The sequence below is a fragment of the Lampetra fluviatilis genome, chromosome 25 (genome assembly GCF_964198595.1).
Source record: "Lampetra fluviatilis chromosome 25, kcLamFluv1.1, whole genome shotgun sequence".
Taxonomy (NCBI): Eukaryota; Metazoa; Chordata; class Hyperoartia; order Petromyzontiformes; family Petromyzontidae; genus Lampetra; species Lampetra fluviatilis.
Window position 1 is genome coordinate 1,515,598 of NC_136299.1, and position 14,367 is coordinate 1,529,964.

General features: G+C 49.2%; 1 protein-coding gene across 1 annotated transcript in view; it reads right to left on the reverse strand.

The window, feature by feature from the left end:
• LOC144941604 (spectrin beta chain, non-erythrocytic 1-like) overlaps positions 1 to 14,367 on the reverse strand; it is a 168,518-nt gene that overhangs the window by 122,254 nt on the left and 31,897 nt on the right. Inside the window, exon 3 of the mRNA XM_078867924.1 lies at positions 11,327 to 11,503. Within this exon, the coding sequence (XP_078724050.1) occupies positions 11,327 to 11,474 (148 nt within the window). The 5' untranslated portion in view covers positions 11,475 to 11,503. The remainder of the gene's footprint in view (positions 1 to 11,326; positions 11,504 to 14,367) is intronic.

Sequence of the window (14,367 nt, forward strand, 5' to 3'; positions counted from 1 at the left end):
AAAGCAAACAAAAAGTAGCAACTCTGATAAGGATAATAATATGCACTGTCCTTGAAGTTGATTGGCCCACACCCGAGACGGCTTTCTTTAGAGCCTAGTCCCCATTGGTGTAGGGCCAGATGACACCAGAAGGCGTACAACTCAAAAACAGTGCAATATCAGAGTATTGAGAGTTCGGGGTAAACATTTAGACTATGAGATCTCTTTTACCAGTGGCAAAATATAATGGTAGGTTTTTACCCTTTTAACTGGTACAAAACTGACACCTTTATTCAAGGCATCATGTTTGCAATGACCACAACACAAGTAGTCAATAAAGCAAACAAAAAGTAGCAACTCTGATAAGGATAATAATATGCACTGTCCTTGAAGTTGATTGGCCCACACCCGAGACGGCTTTCTTTAGAGCCTAGTCCCCATTGGTGTAGGTCCAGATGACACCAGAAGGCGTACAACTCAAAAACAGTGCAATATCAGAGTATTGAGAGTTCGGGGTAAACATTTAGACTACCATTATATTTTGCCACTGGTAAAAGAGATCTCATAGTCTAAATGTTTACCCCGAACTCTCAATACTCTGATATTGCACTGTTTTTGAGTTGTACGCCTTCTGGTGTCATCTGGCCCTACACCAATGGGGACTAGGCTCTAAAGAAAGCCGTCTCGGGTGTGGGCCAATCAACTTCAAGGACAGTGCATATTATTATCCTTATCAGAGTTGCTACTTTTTGTTTGCTTTATTGACTACTTGTGTTGTGGTCATTGCAAACATGATGCCTTGAATAAAGGTGTCAGTTTTGTACCAGTTAAAAGGGTAAAAACCTACCATTATATTTTGCCACTGGTAAAAGAGATCTCATAGTCTAAATGTTTACCCCGAACTCTCAATACTCTGATATTGCACTGTTTTTGAGTTGTACGCCTTCTGGTGTCATCTGGCCCTACACCAATGGGGACTAGGCTCTAAAGAAAGCCGTCTCGGGTGTGGGCCAATCAACTTCAAGGACAGTGCATATTATTATCCTTATCAGAGTTGCTACTTTTTGTTTGCTTTATTGACTACTTGTGTTGTGGTCATTGCAAACATGATGCCTTGAATAAGGGTGTCAGTTTTGTTTTAGTTAAAAGGGTAAAAACCTACCATTATATTTTGCCACTGGTAAAAGAGATCTCATAGTCTAAATGTTTACCCCGAACTCTCAATACTCTGATATTGCACTGTTTTTGAGTTGTACGCCTTCTGGTGTCATCTGGCCCTACACCAATGGGGACTAGGCTCTAAAGAAAGCCGTCTCTCGGGTGTGGGCCAATCAACTTCAAGGACAGTGCATATTATTATCCTTATCAGAGTTGCTACTTTTTGTTTGCTTTATTGACTACTTGTGTTGTGGTCATTGCAAACATGATGCCTTGAATAAAGGTGTCAGTTTTGTACCAGTTAAAAGGGTAAAAACCTACCATTATATTTTGCCACTGGTAAAAGAGATCTCATAGTCTAAATGTTTACCCCGAACTCTCAATACTCTGATATTGCACTGTTTTTGAGTTGTACGCCTTCTGGTGTCATCTGGCCCTACACCAATGGGGACTAGGCTCTAAAGAAAGCCGTCTCGGGTGTGGGCCAATCAACTTCAAGGACAGTGCATATTATTATCCTTATCAGAGTTGCTACTTTTTGTTTGCTTTATTGACTACTTGTGTTGTGGTCATTGCAAACATGATGCCTTGAATAAAGGTGTCAGTTTTGTACCAGTTAAAAGGGTAAAAACCTACCATTATATTTTGCCACTGGTAAAAGAGATCTCATAGTCTAAATGTTTACCCCGAACTCTCAATACTCTGATATTGCACTGTTTTTGAGTTGTACGCCTTCTGGTGTCATCTGGCCCTACACCAATGGGGACTAGGCTCTAAAGAAAGCCGTCTCGGGTGTGGGCCAATCAACTTCAAGGACAGTGCATATTATTATCCTTATCAGAGTTGCTACTTTTTGTTTGTTTTATTGACTACTTGTGTTGTGGTCATTGCAAACATGATGCCTTGAATAAAGGTGTCAGTTTTGTACCAGTTAAAAGGGTAAAAACCTACCATTATATTTTGCCACTGGTAAAAGAGATCTCATAGTCTATATGGCCCTTTTTCAGATGCGATCTGGCTACAAATGATATCTCGATGAAGTGGCGGTTTATCACGTGGAAATTTATTGCAGCGAAACACCGGAGGACCCGGAGAAAAATCCACACGACCACAGGGCAAACACCGCAGGCTCCAAATATAGAGGAATCAGAGTTGCGATCGAACCCACGACCTCCTCCATGCCAGGCGAGATGGGTCTGAAAGTGATTGAGAGTTTTTTGTGCAAGAGTGATCCGGGGAAGATTTCGGTGCAGTCAGCCCACTGGTGAACCTGGGCCAGTGTTGAACGTTACCATGGCAGGGGCCAGTGCATCCAGTGATCCCTAATACGAGGCCATCTCATTTCATGAACCCTGCCAGTCACGACCATGAGTGGAGAATAGAATAAATTATACGGGAATGTATGCAAACTCATTAACACTTGCCCCTGTTTCTAAAATAAAAAAAATATCTTTATAGGTACGTCTTCAGGTTGGAAGACATACCGAGGCTCCCACAAGGCCACGCGGGAGGGCGTGTGGCACAGTTTGGCGCCATCTATCGTAGAGTGCGGTCGTGTCGCTACGGTTCTCTGCGGTGAATACGATGTCTTTAAAAAACAATGGCGCTCCTACGCCTCTCCAAAGACAATTTACGCCGAGCCGCTTGCGCGTTCCGCGAGATGCAGGGCTTGACAGGACCCCCACCATGCGAGTTGCAGACGTCTCGGAACGGGAAAGGGTTAATTGGCCGAATACATCTTAATATGTATAGGACCGTAGAGCTTGGGGTAATTTTTGGTAGCGTTGGCTCGCCGTCTGGATGTTGCTGCCTTCCAGCTGCGTCTGTGGTTCCTCATCGATCATTAGGGATGCAATTTCCATGAGCGACAACGCTGTGTATTAATCTACGCGTTATTATTAATTCCTTAGGTAAAAAATGGGTGAAAATATGTGGGCAAAAAGAATATCAATCCGATATCAAATAGACACAAGCATAAATTAAATAAATAAATGGATAAGCGGTGTAAACATGAGAGCCGGCTTGTGTCAGCGAATGATTGAGATTGGAGGGGTGCCTCTCCCAACGTGGCTGTTACACGGCCTCCAGGCCGGGCAGAAGCGTCCCAATCGCCGGTGCGGCGAGCGCCACGCGACGCTCAGTAGAGTCGTCGGGGCCCCCGGCGCCTCCCACTGAGAACGCCTCGCGATCCGCGCCGCCCATCAGCGGCAACTTCGGGCCGCCTCTGAGCCGCCGCTGTTCAATAATTCACGCTCGCGGACCTTCTCGCTACGGCGAGCGAGACGGCTTGCTTCATTATTCAAAGGGATATCCCGTAAAAGAGTGCGTCTCTGTGCGCGCCCACGTGTGCTCCAGAGCGGTTAGCGCTGCGCTACGAACCCGGCGACCCGAGTTCGATTCCCGCTCACGGTCACCAACATCGGTGACGGTGCTGGGCTGCCCCTAGGCCGACTCAGCCTCAAATGAGTCCCTAATGCAGTGTGTAAAATATCGCCACTAGGGAGACAAAGGCGGCCGAGCCTGGTGCTGACCAGCCACCCCCTCCCTCGTGTGCTTTGCCGAACTTCATAGGTGCTGCTCGCTAACAGCACTTGCCCCAACAGTCTGTATAGGTTAAAGAGGGGGATCTTTGTCTTGTTTGTTCTAGAACACAAGGAGTGGACGATTAAATCTGATTATTTTAATCGACGTGTTTGCTACGTGTCAATCGTCAAGTCACGTTAAATTAACGTTTGCTTACGCACGAGGCGCCTGTCTGGCCCAAATCTGCCACTCAAAGCGCCATCATCACATTAACACTCAAACATAAAACTAGAAAATTATACGCAATGTGATTCTTTAAAATATATATACTCTCGTCACCCCGATTGTGAACACACACACACGCATAGTAACAACAGCCGCTATACGTCACGAAGTGGAGGTGATGTCACCGCCCTAGTTGTGCCAGGCTAGGTGCCCTTTTGAGGCCACGTGAAGTCAGCTTAGCTGGTGGTCTGTGCTTGCGTTGAGCGTGGATGAGGTATTCCTGTGGGTGGTCTAAACAAGATCCGCTTAGGGCCACGTCAGGTAACATCCAAACGCACCTGGGAGGCAATTTACATATTGTCTGAAAGACAGTTTTGGAAAGTTCTGGAAAAAAAAGGATGAATCTGCATTAAAACTTATAATTCTTGGTTCTTTCGGTAAAGTCAGGTAGAAGGGAAATAATAAAATAATATACACATTTATATTATAATAAAATAATATAAATTTTTATATTTATATTATTTTATTATTTCCCTTCTACGTGACTTTACCGAAAGAACCAAGAATATGAATCCCTGCAGTCACGAAAGCTTTAAATCAAAATTAAAAAATTATAAGTTTAGCAATGTTGGTAAAAAAAGACTTTTCTTCCAACACTTACATTCGGCACCTGTGCTGCATTGAGAGACAAGAAGAGAAAACTCTCCCAAAATAAATATGACGGTGGTAATGATGATGATCATGACAATTACGACGACGATGACGACGGTGAACGAGGTGCTCTCGTGTCAACATACCCATGACACGGTTCACGTGCAATCTGCTTCAATACGCAGGATAAAACCAGGCCAATGATAAACAAGTTTCTATCGGGCCATCATGGACGAGTGCCTCAGCTCATTCACAGGTTGTAAAAACGATTCAAATTACTGCTAAGTACACATTGAAGTGGGTTTTACAGGGCTGCTCATAAAGCGGGCCAATAAAACCAGCAGAGTGTGGCTGCTGACAAGCACGCGCCATATTCCATGCGAGGGTGCGAGTCGCGCTGAGCGAGTGCTGCGGAGTGGCGGCCGACGGTCACCTCTGAAGAAAGCGTCACACGCACCATGAACGATGAAGTCATACCCACGTTCGGTTTTTTTTTCCCCAGGCTAACATTCACCAATCTGACGTGCTCTTTCGTCGGCTCGTAGTTGAGATTTGGCCCTCAAACGTAACGATCAACACTCTTTGGTTCTTTCGGTAAAGTCACGTAGGTAGAAAATAAAATAAAATCACGACGTGTCGGGCGCAACACAAGCGCGGGATCATGGACGCTTGTGTTGCGCCCGAAACGTCGTGATTTAATTTTATTTTATACCTACGTGACTTTACCGAAAGAACCAAAGAGTATGGATCCCTGCAGTCACGAAAACTTCAAATCTGTAACGATCAACCTTTACTAGTCAGCTGCCGCGTTGATGGATCGCTGGCGAGGCGAGTAAAGGGGATTCTGCAGCATCATCCCGAGTGACACTGCCGCTACTGCTGCTGCGACGACACCCAGCCCCTTCCTAGGCCGAGCTCTCGTCCTTCACGCGCACCTCTCAAAATAACGACGGCCGCAACGAGGCGGAGATATTCGACGGTTGAGTCTTGACAGCCCTCTACATGGTTATCACGGCTTACAAACGCAAACGTCGAATTCAACAGAACTGGACGTGCTGCCCTGCCATGCCAGAAAAAGGTGGCGAGATGTTAACGGTCTCGCCAGGTATACAGGAGGTCGTGGGTTCCATGTATATTTGGAGTTTGCGTGTCTCTCTCTCTCCCCGTGGTCGCGTAGATTTTTCTCCGGATCCTCCAGTTTTTCCCTCAACATTTGTAAACATGCGTTTAGAATATTTGGCTGTGATACAGGAGGGACGGGCGCGCTCCCGTACATACATTTTCCTCCCCACCCCCCACATGATTCCGAACTTTTAGATAACGATTCTCAGGGTTCCCATTTTCCCAACTGATTGCCGGTGAAGACGCCCCGGTTGTCTCTGTCGCCAAACGGTGGCGCCCACCGCCCGGGGTGCTGTGTTTCTGTCGTGTGAGAGAGATGTCAGTCTGGCCTGGGGAGGAGTCAAGTGTCGTTGGAAAGGTGAATTTCGGAAAAAAAAAATTTTCATAGGAATCCAGTAATGTTTTTGGTTGATATGTCCGCTATCATTTTATACACCCCCTGCGCTCCCTTCAGTATTCACGCCTCCGATTATCACGGTTGGCTACATATGATACAAAATAAGTTCAACAAACACACGCATGCGGGGTCACGCAGGGTCACGTGGGGTCACGCGGGGTCACGCGGGGACACGCGGGGACACGGCGATGACAAAGGTCTCCTCAATTAAGCAGCCCCCCCCCACCTCACGATTCTGTCTCTGGACTCAAATGTCTGGGTGTTATGCTTGATCCCCAAATATCTTTCCAGACTCATGCAGAACATATTTCTGAGAAAACCATGATAAAAAAAATAGGTTTCCTCTACAGATACAAGCCTTGTATTCCCCTGCTTCTCAGATTATAAATTGTCAAAGCAACCACTCTCCCCGTCTTCAACGACTATGATCTATGATGTAATGTACAGACTGGCTACAGAGACTCTCCTGCAATGCTTGGTCACCCTGTATGTATGATGAACGCTTTCCGCACCGTACGGAGTCAACCTCGCTAATCAGGGGTGCGGGCAAAGGACAAAAAAAAAATGAGTTAATTTAGGAGCTTTCGTGACTGCAGGAATTATTCTTTGGTTCTTTTCGGTTAAGTCACGTCTAAAAATAAAATAATAAATAAAAATAACATATTACGACGTTTCGATTGCAACACAAGCAATCATCATCAGGTATAAAAGAAATAGCAACAAAAATCTAACTAGAAAACTATAGACAGACATACAAGCAGACAGACATCACAACGGCACACAGCAAGAGGACACACATCGGCACAAAGAGAGGGGTCGTTTCTGTGACGGTCCCTTAAATATAGAGAGGGGGGGCGGGGATGGAGAGAGGGAGGGGGCAGAGAGAATTAGCATATCAATGAGTGTACGGCCACGTACTCCTGTTGCAAGTAAGATGACAATGTGGAAGGGGCATGCAATTTTCAATTTTGCATGCCCCTTCCACATTGTCATCTTACTTGCAACAGGAGTACGTGGCCGTACACTCATTGATATGCTAATTCTCTCTGCCCCCTCCCTCTCTCCATCCCCGCCCCCCCTCTCTATATTTAAGGGACCGTCACAGAAACGACCCCTCTCTTTGTGCCGATGTATGTCCTCTTGCTGTGTGCCGTTGTGATGTCTGTCTGCTTGTATGTCTGTCTATAGTTTTCTAGTTAGATTTTTGTTGCTATTTCTTTTATACCTGATGATGATTGCTTGTGTTGCAATCGAAACGTCGTAATATGTTATTTTTATTTATTATTTTATTTTTAGACGTGACTTAACCGAAAAGAACCAAAGAAAAAAATGAGTCTTCCGAATTAGATTTAAAAGTGCGTAGCTCCATTGGCTTCCTAATATCGCAAGGAAGACCGTTCCAGACGGCCGCAGCAGCACATCTGGAAGCGCGCGATGCGGTGATCACCGTTTTTGTTCAATGGTCAGCCAAAAGCCGCCGCTGCTGCGAGGACGACCGGAGTTTGCGTGATGACGGTTTATGCTCCTTGACGAGATCAGCCAAGGTATCGTGGCTCATGTGTGGCGAGCGCTTTGCGACCTTTATAACGAATTTGTTCGGCAATCGGAAGCCAATGCAGCTCGGAGAGCACTGGACGGACCGTTCAGCCCCTCCTCGCGTTGCACTCGATGCCCCGTACAGAACATGCCACCGATTTCTGCACTTAGACGTAAACGTCACTCCCTCCTTGACACTCGGGGAGAGAGACAGCGTCGTTGGGCGTCATTCATCCCCAAAGTTCTCCAGCAACAAATCGGCCGACCGCCTCCGCGACCGCCATCCTCCGCAGTCCTCGTCACGCCGCCTTCAGGAGCTCCTCTCCACTTCTCCCGAAAGCACCCAGAGTGAGATCCGGCCCACGGTGAGACATCGTCTCGCGTTGCCGCCCTTCACTTTGGGAAGCAGCTCGCTTCGTGGTTTCAGGTCTACATCCCACCTTCCTTCCCGGGCCCCTTGAACATTCCTTCCTTGATTTAAGGTTTTCCTTCTCTTGCACTCGTGGTGAGCGAACCCCACGCGAGTTGCTGCTGCATTTCTGTTGCCCGCTGCCAGCGTTGCTCGAGTGGTGCACGACTTTGAGCGTTGTTTTCTTCGCTTGAGTGTGCTACTCGGCGCCTGCAATGCGATGACTTATTTGCTGCTGCAACTTCCTGTTTTTCAGCAGGGTCCCCCCGCGGGTCAATCTTCTAAAACAGATTGAGGCTGCATGTTTCTTACCCGCATCAACAAACACAATCAAACCAAAACTTAGTGGGAAGGGCGCTGCAGCCCACACATCACTCGCTGCAACGTGCACATGGTGCACAGTCTTCTTCATCGCTCACGAGCGACCGCTGTGCAACTGGTCCCACCCAGAGCTAGGACGAAAACCGCCAATCAAGTCGATCGATCAACCAAAATCAGCGCAAACCATGGCAGTGGATGTGGGCACTGGACGTGGGCAATGGAAGTGAGCACTGGATGTGAGCACTGGATGCAAAAATGGAAAATGGAAAACCCTCCGGTGTCTGACTGTTGTCCTCCCAGAAGAGAGCCATGGAACGTAGAACAACCACTCAGTGCCCGATTCACAATTACATCGGAGGAGGCATCGCCACAGAGACGATTCGCCACTCCACTACTGCTGACGCAATCGCCTGGCTCATCGACCGCCTCAATGTACAATCATAGTTTGTAGCTCTACAGCAACATCAGCCACACGGAGAAGTAGTACGAATCGACAAAAACTTGTAATCGACCGCACGACGCTATGTGTGTTTTCCGCGCAGTGTGATTCGCCAAGTAAACGGGACCAATAACCTCATGGGACCTTTTTTTACCAGTTTCAAAGTATGAAAAATAAGAATCGGTTTTTACCCTTTCTCCAAATAATAAAGGAGGTGGTAAGATGTTCAAACACCAAATAGAAATCAACTCTGCATCAACCACACCGGTGGTGAAAATGTAAACAAACATGCTGTTATAATATACACGTTGTCTGTGAAACTGATTGGCCGACACCAGAGACCAATAAGCGGTTGCGTAACCGATTAAGAAGTTAAATCTCACAAAAATAACGTGCCGCACACAACAAATGCGACTTACACACGTGCGCCTATCTTGATTTCTATTGTGAAAAAAAATACGAATATTGTTGGATGGGCAGCGTGAGTTACTGAAATCTGGTTTATCCATACATGGCGGTCACCAACGCGCTCCGTTACAGATGAACGACGTGGGAGCGGAGCCTCGCAGGGGGCGATGGAAACAATGTACTCCCCTCCCCCCTCCTACTCCGCAGGGCCCTTGCTGGACATTCATAATAATAATAATTTATACTTGGAAAAGGGGCAAATTTCATCCGTAGATCCCATTGCGCCACCGTGTATGGAAAGCATGACATAAACAGAACCTGCAGGGTAAAACGGCCAGAACTTGGGGGTCAAGGGTAATTGCTTCCATGGCCGTCTGGAACACTCTTCCTGCTGATATGAGGAAGTCACCGAAGCTGTGCACTTTTTAAAATCTAAATTGAAAACTCATTTATTTAAAACTGCTTTTTGTGTTTAGTTTGTTGTCCTTCCTCGGCACCTCCGATTAGCACGGTTGGCTACGTACGGTGCGAAATAAGTTCAATACAGTACGTACAAGGTGGTGAAGGACAATGCATATTTCCCAAATGAAGACATGTATTTTACATCTGTCATCATGTATTTCACGTTGATGCACAATTACATGCTTTCCTGTCTTGCACGCGCTATTCCATCTGGCCAGACGTACAGTGCGAAAGAAATTGAACATACGTACATACATAACATTGAAGATGTGCAAATTGTATCTATTTGGTGTTTGAACATCTTCACACCTGTTGTATTGCCAGAAAGGGTAAAAACCTATTGTTATTTTTCATACATTGAAGAAGTGAGTTGTGGAGACGAACTTAATTTAGCTCCAATGATTCCCGACTGCCCAAAGGCGAAAAAGCGTTCCGCAGTCTGGGGGCTGCTGCACCGCGGCTAGAAACATCCATCATCACCCCCCGGGAGGAGCGACCGCACGAAGGAGAAGCCGCCCCCCGGAAGCTGCCTTCTCCCAGGCGGTGATGGGAGCTGAATGCGAGGGGGGGGGGCTAGGCAAACCTCGTGGCGGTTTCAGAGGGCACGCTCCGTGATGAGCCACAGCCGCTCGGGGACACAGACTCCGCCGTGACGGGGTCGGTAACGTCACACGCGGGCGCACACGCGTGTGTGTGTACACGCATGTGTGTGTGTGTGTACACGCGTGTGTATGTGTGTGGGCCGTTGGGGAGCGGTGGTGGAGCGGTCGGCGCTACGCTGCGCTACGAACCCGGCGACGCGAGTTCCATTCCCACTTACTGTCAACACCAGTGACGCTTATCTGAACCGGTCCTGGGCCTTATCTCGGCCGACTCAGCCTGAAATGAGTACCTGGTGCGATGTTAAACATCGCCACTGGGGAGACAATGGCGGCCGGGCGTGGTGCTGTCTACCCACCCCCTCGTGTGCCATGCCGACCTTCATTGGTGCTCGCTAACAGCACTTGCCCCAACAGTCTGTTAAGGCTACGCATGGGGGGGGGGTCACCTGTGTGTGTCGAGGATATATTTTTAAACGTTCCGGATGCCGGGCACCGAGCCGCGCATCGTGAATGTAACACAGCCCCCCCCCCCACCCCATGTCACACCGGGGGGAGGGGGGGTGGACGAGAATGCCAGGGTCCAAATTTAACCTCGGGCTGTAAATTGTCACTGACGTTCCCCCTCTCGGGGGAGTTGTGATAATGAACTTATCTGTGATGCCCTCGTGCCGTTACGTGCAAGGAGAGCTCCGTCCCCACACACACACCACACATTTTACATCTGCAATGTTTAACACATGGACCTTTTGTTTCAATGATTGCTGTTTCATGGGCTGGAGGGTCTCTTCCCAGGTAACTCTCCCAGGTGAGCATCTCTACCCAGGTGATGGTCTCTACCCAGTGAGGATCTCTTCCCAGGTAACTCTCCCAGTTAACTCTCCCAGGTGAGTGTCTCTACCCAGGTGAACATCTCTACCCAGGTAAGCGTCTCTACCCAGGTAACTCTCCCAGGTGAGCATCTCACCCCAAGTGATGGTCTCCACCCACTTTTGCAGGTGAGGGTGTCTGCCCAGGTGATTCTCCCAGGTGAGGGTGTCTGCCCAGGTGAGGGTGTCTGCCCAGGTGAGGGTGTCTGCCCAGGTGAGTCTCTCTACCTGCCAGGGCCTTGATGCGCGACCGCTCGAAGAGGCGAGCGGGGTTGTTCTCGTCCTCGGGGTCCTCCTCCTCGGGGAAGTCCCAGCGGCTGTTGACGTACTCATACTGCTGTTGGATCTCCTCGCTGTCAAAGTCGAACTCCGACATGGCGCCGCTCGCCGCAGCACTCGCCCCACCTGCAGCAGGGGACAGCCACGCGCAGAGCGGCGCGTGAGCGGTGGACGAGGCTCTGTGGCCTTCTTAGAGCCTGCCTTGCTGAACCACAGTAATCTCGCTGCCGATCTCGTCAAGGAGCACAAAACGTCACCACGCAAACTCCGGTCACCCTCGCAGCTGCAACGGCAGCAGCAGCAGCGGCGGCGGCAGCTTTTGGCTCAACCATCGAACGAAGACCGCATCGCGCGCTTTCAGATGCGCTTCCGCGGCCGTCTGGAACGCTCTTTCCTTCCCATATTAGGAAGCCACCGGTGTTATGCACTTTTAAATCATCTAGATTGAAAACTCATTTCTTTAGAACTGATATTGTGTTTAGTTAGTTGTCCTTCCTCACCTCCGATTAGCATGGTTGGCTACGTATGGTGGCTTCCGCCACCAATATTATCAATAAGAGGTTTTTTGAGTTAGATGGCGTAAATATAAATGTGTCGTTAAACCCGCCACCACCCGACACAGCCAATTAGTAAGGGTTGTAATGTAAACAGAACATGCCAATTAGTTACTAGTTCAGCACACCGGTGTGTTGGAGAGAAAATCCACGACAATAGTTACAATTTGAGTACCGTGACGTTTCGCCAGTAATTACAACAACCAGCCTCATCAGGCGACAGCCAGAGTTGTGGTGGTAATAAATACAAAATATTTATATTTAGGACCGAAACAGGAGGATTTCTCCACAACAAGTTCAACAGACATACAAACGTGACCTGGGTCACGTAGGCCGCCAGTGCGTCGCCAACCGCTTTGCAGCCGCCGCGGAAAAGTCCCGGGTGCGCCGCGGTATTCTCGGAATTATGGGAAAGGAAAGAAGCTCACTGTGCTCACTGTTCGTAAGCTGGGGCAGACAAACTCCCCTCCGTGCTGTTCAGTGGCCGATCCAGCCCCCACCTCGATCGGATCATTGCCACCCCCTCCCCCCCACTCCCCATCCCTCCCCTCTCCGTTGGTCGCGAATGCAGACAGCGGTCCGTGCCCACAACTCCCTGGGCACGCAGCTGCTGCTGCTGCAAGTGGCGTGTGCAGCGATATTACAATTCATTGTTCCCACCCGAGCCGCAGTCGGGATGCTTTGGCTCGGAGTGTCGCGGAGATCGAGCAGGCTCGAAAGTGTGTGCCGTGGAGTGAAGAGGGCTGTACGTATGGATGTTGAACTTCTTTCGCACCGTACGCAGCGAACCGTGCTAATAGGAGGTGCGGCGGGGGAAGGACAACAAACTGAACACAAACAGCAGTTTAAAAGAAATGAGAATGAATCTTGATTTGAAAGTGCATAGTTCCAGTAGCTTCCTAATATTGGAAGAGTGTTCCCGATGGCCGCAGAAGCGCATCTTTGTTCAATGGCTAGCCAAAAGCCGCTGTTGCGAGGATGACCGGCGCTCGCGTGATGGTTTATGTTCATTGACGAGATCAGCAAAGTATTGTGGGTCATTCGTGGCAAAGCACTTTGTGTGTAACGAGTGGTTCAGAAAGCAGTGACATACATAGACGATCTGAGAGCAATGCCTCCTGTCTGGGCGCATTTTCAAATTCACAACCAGGCCCAGCAACATATCACGATGGGAACAATAGTTACACTCCCGCGTTGCCAGACACAGGTACACACTTGTTCGCATAACCGCATTTGCGTCACCAATCAAATCGATCACTTGTCTACTGTTACGGGGGCTTAACGAATTTGTCGGACTTTCAAGTATAAGCGGGATCACCATTGTGCTGCGAAGGGCCCTCTTAAAACAAAGCCTGGCCCATGGAAAAGGATGGTAAGCAACTCCCCCCCACCGCCCCCCCCCCCCCGTTAGAGCCACAACAAGAGAGAGCGATGGGCCCTGAACACAGCGCAGTCGCTGAGAACAAGTTTTACATTTGTGGTGAACAACGTGGCACATGGAGGGGCACAGAGAGGACGAAGCAGCCTTCTATTTTGACCATTATTCTATTGTTTTATTGTACCAGGTAAGGCCCACTGAGCAGAAGTGACCTGGCTTTCACAAATGGCAGCTCAACGAAGTGGCTTATCATACGAAAATGCATAGCAGCCAGATACTCGAAACGCACGCCGATTCTCCATGTGGAGGGAAAAAGCCGGAGGACCCGGAGAAGAATCCACGCGACCACGGGGAGAGAGAGAGACGCAATCTCCAAATACACAGCAGGCATCAGGGTCGGGATCAAACCCACGACCTCCCGTGTATCAAGCGATGTAGCTAACATCTCCTAGCCACCGTGGCGCCCCAGGAGAGGCAGGGGTCTCTGCGAGAGAGAGAGAGGTGTCCGTGTAAACACGTGGGACGGCAGCGGGGAGGGGGCGAGGGCAGGGGAGCCTCACTGACAGACGAGAATGAGTGGGTGGTGCCAGTGGCTTGCTGCAGGCGAGAGGGGCCTGGATGGCCCATGAGAGGCAGGGGCCCACGTGTGTGAGACATGGGAGGGAGGGAGGCGAGGAAAGGGGGCTGTGCTGTGACCCACGGAAGGTCAGCGAGGGGGGCAGAACAACACGCGGGGAAGGAGGTGCGGGGCACCCGGGCGGCCTGGGACAATTTGGAGGCTGCAAATAAAAACATTTATCCTGAGCACATTGCGGAGCCTCTTGTGGTCCCAGACACACAAAACAAATAAAATCATATTTCACGGTGATAAATGATAATTGCGGCGACGCGACTCGTAACCTCTCAAGTCACGCGACTCCAGAGGGGCCGTTAACAGCGGTGGCTTCTGTGCTGGCTGGGCTCAGCAGCGTCTATGCCCCCTGTGACCTCTGCAAGGGATTCTCCATCATGACATCTCAACCAGGGCCAAGGGTCCCAAATCTCCTGACAGCTTCACA